At 34.5% G+C, this 2,016-nt stretch overlaps 1 protein-coding gene across 1 annotated transcript; it reads left to right on the forward strand.

Moving 5' to 3' along the window:
• Positions 1 to 238: 238 nt before the first annotated feature.
• On the forward strand, positions 239 to 1,813 carry LOC107009243 (phospholipase A1-IIgamma-like). The gene is made up of 2 exons (XM_015208548.2): positions 239 to 948; positions 1,025 to 1,813. Exons 1-2 carry the CDS (start codon positions 367 to 369, stop codon positions 1,628 to 1,630), a joined length of 1,188 nt encoding a protein of 395 aa, XP_015064034.1. The 5' UTR covers positions 239 to 366; the 3' UTR covers positions 1,631 to 1,813.
• Positions 1,814 to 2,016: the final 203 nt, after the last annotated feature.

The raw sequence follows: 2,016 nt of genomic DNA on the forward strand, positions 1-2,016 counted from the left end.
ATGAAAGTTGAGTGATTTTATGTGCAAAGAAGTCATAATAATGAAAGTTTGCTATTATATACAATTTTCTCTTTTAAATTTTAGTAATATTGAGTACACAATCACTTTTACAAAGATTGAGTACAAATTAAATAAGATGTATCAAATCCTTTAAATATACGAGATCGATTCTAATGTTTGCTTGTTTATTGAGTTGTCTAAATCCAATTAAAAATTAGAAGCGTATTTCATGATAAGTAATAACAAATGAAATCGCTTCACTATAAATTAGCATTTGAGATGGGCAATATGAAAACGTAGCAAAATAAGAAAGAAAAAAACAATTAGATACATAAAAAAAAAGAAAAAGAAAAGAGAGGAGTGAATATGGGTAGCATGGCTGATAAATGGGAGGAACTCAGTGGGAAAAACAATTGGGAAGGATTATTAAACCCCTTGGATCTTGATCTTCGTAAACATATCATTCAATACGGAGAATTGGCTCAAGCAATCTATGACACTTTCATTACAGAAAAAGCGTCTAAATATGCGGGAGCTAGCAGATACTCTATGGAAAACCTTTTTACTAAGGTTGGACTTGACCCAACCAAGTATCGTGTGACCAAATTTTTCTATGCTACTGCATCCATTCCACTTCCTGATGGTGTTTTCTTCGTGAAATCATTGTCAAGAGAAGCATGGAGTAAGGAATCAAATTTTATGGGATATATTGCTGTAGCTACTGATGAGGGTAAAGTTTCACTAGGAAGAAGGGATATTGTGATTAATTGGAGAGGAACAAGTCAGACACTGGAGGCTATTAATGACCTTCAATTTGTACTTGTTCCAGCACCAGAAGTATTTGGTGATGGAGGTTTGTTTCAACCTTTGGTGCATCAGGGCTTCTATAATGTCTATACAGCATCCAGTTCAAGATCACAGTTTAATCTGACTAGTGCCAGAGATCAGGTACTACATGTACTTTATTTATTAGTCGGAAAAAAGGCTAAAAATATATTTATAATTCATCATATATATTTTTTAGGTAATGGAAGAAGTGAAAAGATTGGTGGAGGAATATAAGAATGAAGAGGTGAGCATAACTGTGACTGGACACAGCCTTGGTGCATCACTTGCAACTCTGAATGCAGTTGACATAGCTTTCAATAAAATCAACAAAGCAAGTAATGGCAAAGAGTTCCCAGTCACTGCTTTTCCATTCGCATGTCCTAAAGTTGGAGATCTCCAATTTAAGGCAGCATTTGACAAAATAATAGGGCTTCGTATTTTGAGAATTCGTAACTTATTGGATACTTTTCCTTTATACCCACCTATTGGATATTTTGACGTTGGGCAGGAGCTAATGATTGACACCACAAAATCTCCCTATGTGAAGGCTCCTGGACACCTTACTGGCTGGCATTCGCTAGATATGTACTTGCATGGAATCGCTGGCACTCAAGGTATGGGAGTTTTAGCAGGTTTTAATTTAGAGGTGAATCGTGATATCTCACTTGTCAACAAGCAGTTGGACGGATTGAAAGATGAATATTGCATTCCTGTGAATTGGTGGGTTGAGAAAAACAAAGGAATGGTTCAACAAGAAGATGGATCTTGGCTTCTCTTGGATCGCGATGATTATGACTTCTGATGGAGCTACCTACACTTTTAAAAAAACTATCACTTTATTTCCTTTCATCAAATGTTTGAATAAAAGGTTGTTTTTTTTTTAATGTATGAGTGATGTATCTCTAATTGATTGGGCATGGCTTTCCTATGTAATTTATATGCATGTGTAATAAAATATTGAATGTTTTTGTTTGCTTATTATAAGCTAAAATTTGCTTTTGCTTTCATGAATCTCTTTGTTGATTGCTAGTGTAATTAATTAGTAGTAATTGATTACAAAGCATAAGAAATTTGACATTGACTTGTGTCGAATAAGCGATTTTGATGGTTTATTATGGGGGTTAGGATTTGATCATTCCGTAAGATTGGCCTTTTTGGATAGGAGTAGAACAAATATAATAGCCTCTT

This window comes from Solanum pennellii, chromosome 2 (genome assembly GCF_001406875.1).
Source record: "Solanum pennellii chromosome 2, SPENNV200".
In the NCBI taxonomy this organism is placed as follows: domain Eukaryota; kingdom Viridiplantae; phylum Streptophyta; class Magnoliopsida; order Solanales; family Solanaceae; genus Solanum; species Solanum pennellii.

Excerpts from the sequence above, each read along its gene's own strand:
- LOC107009243 (XM_015208548.2), top strand. The coding sequence starts at position 367 with ATGGGTAGCATGGCTGATAAATGGGAGGAACTCAGTGGGAAAAACAAT. Across the intron at positions 949-1,024 it reads TGACTAGTGCCAGAGATCAG|GTAATGGAAGAAGTGAAAAG; the intron begins GTACTACATGTA and ends TATATTTTTTAG.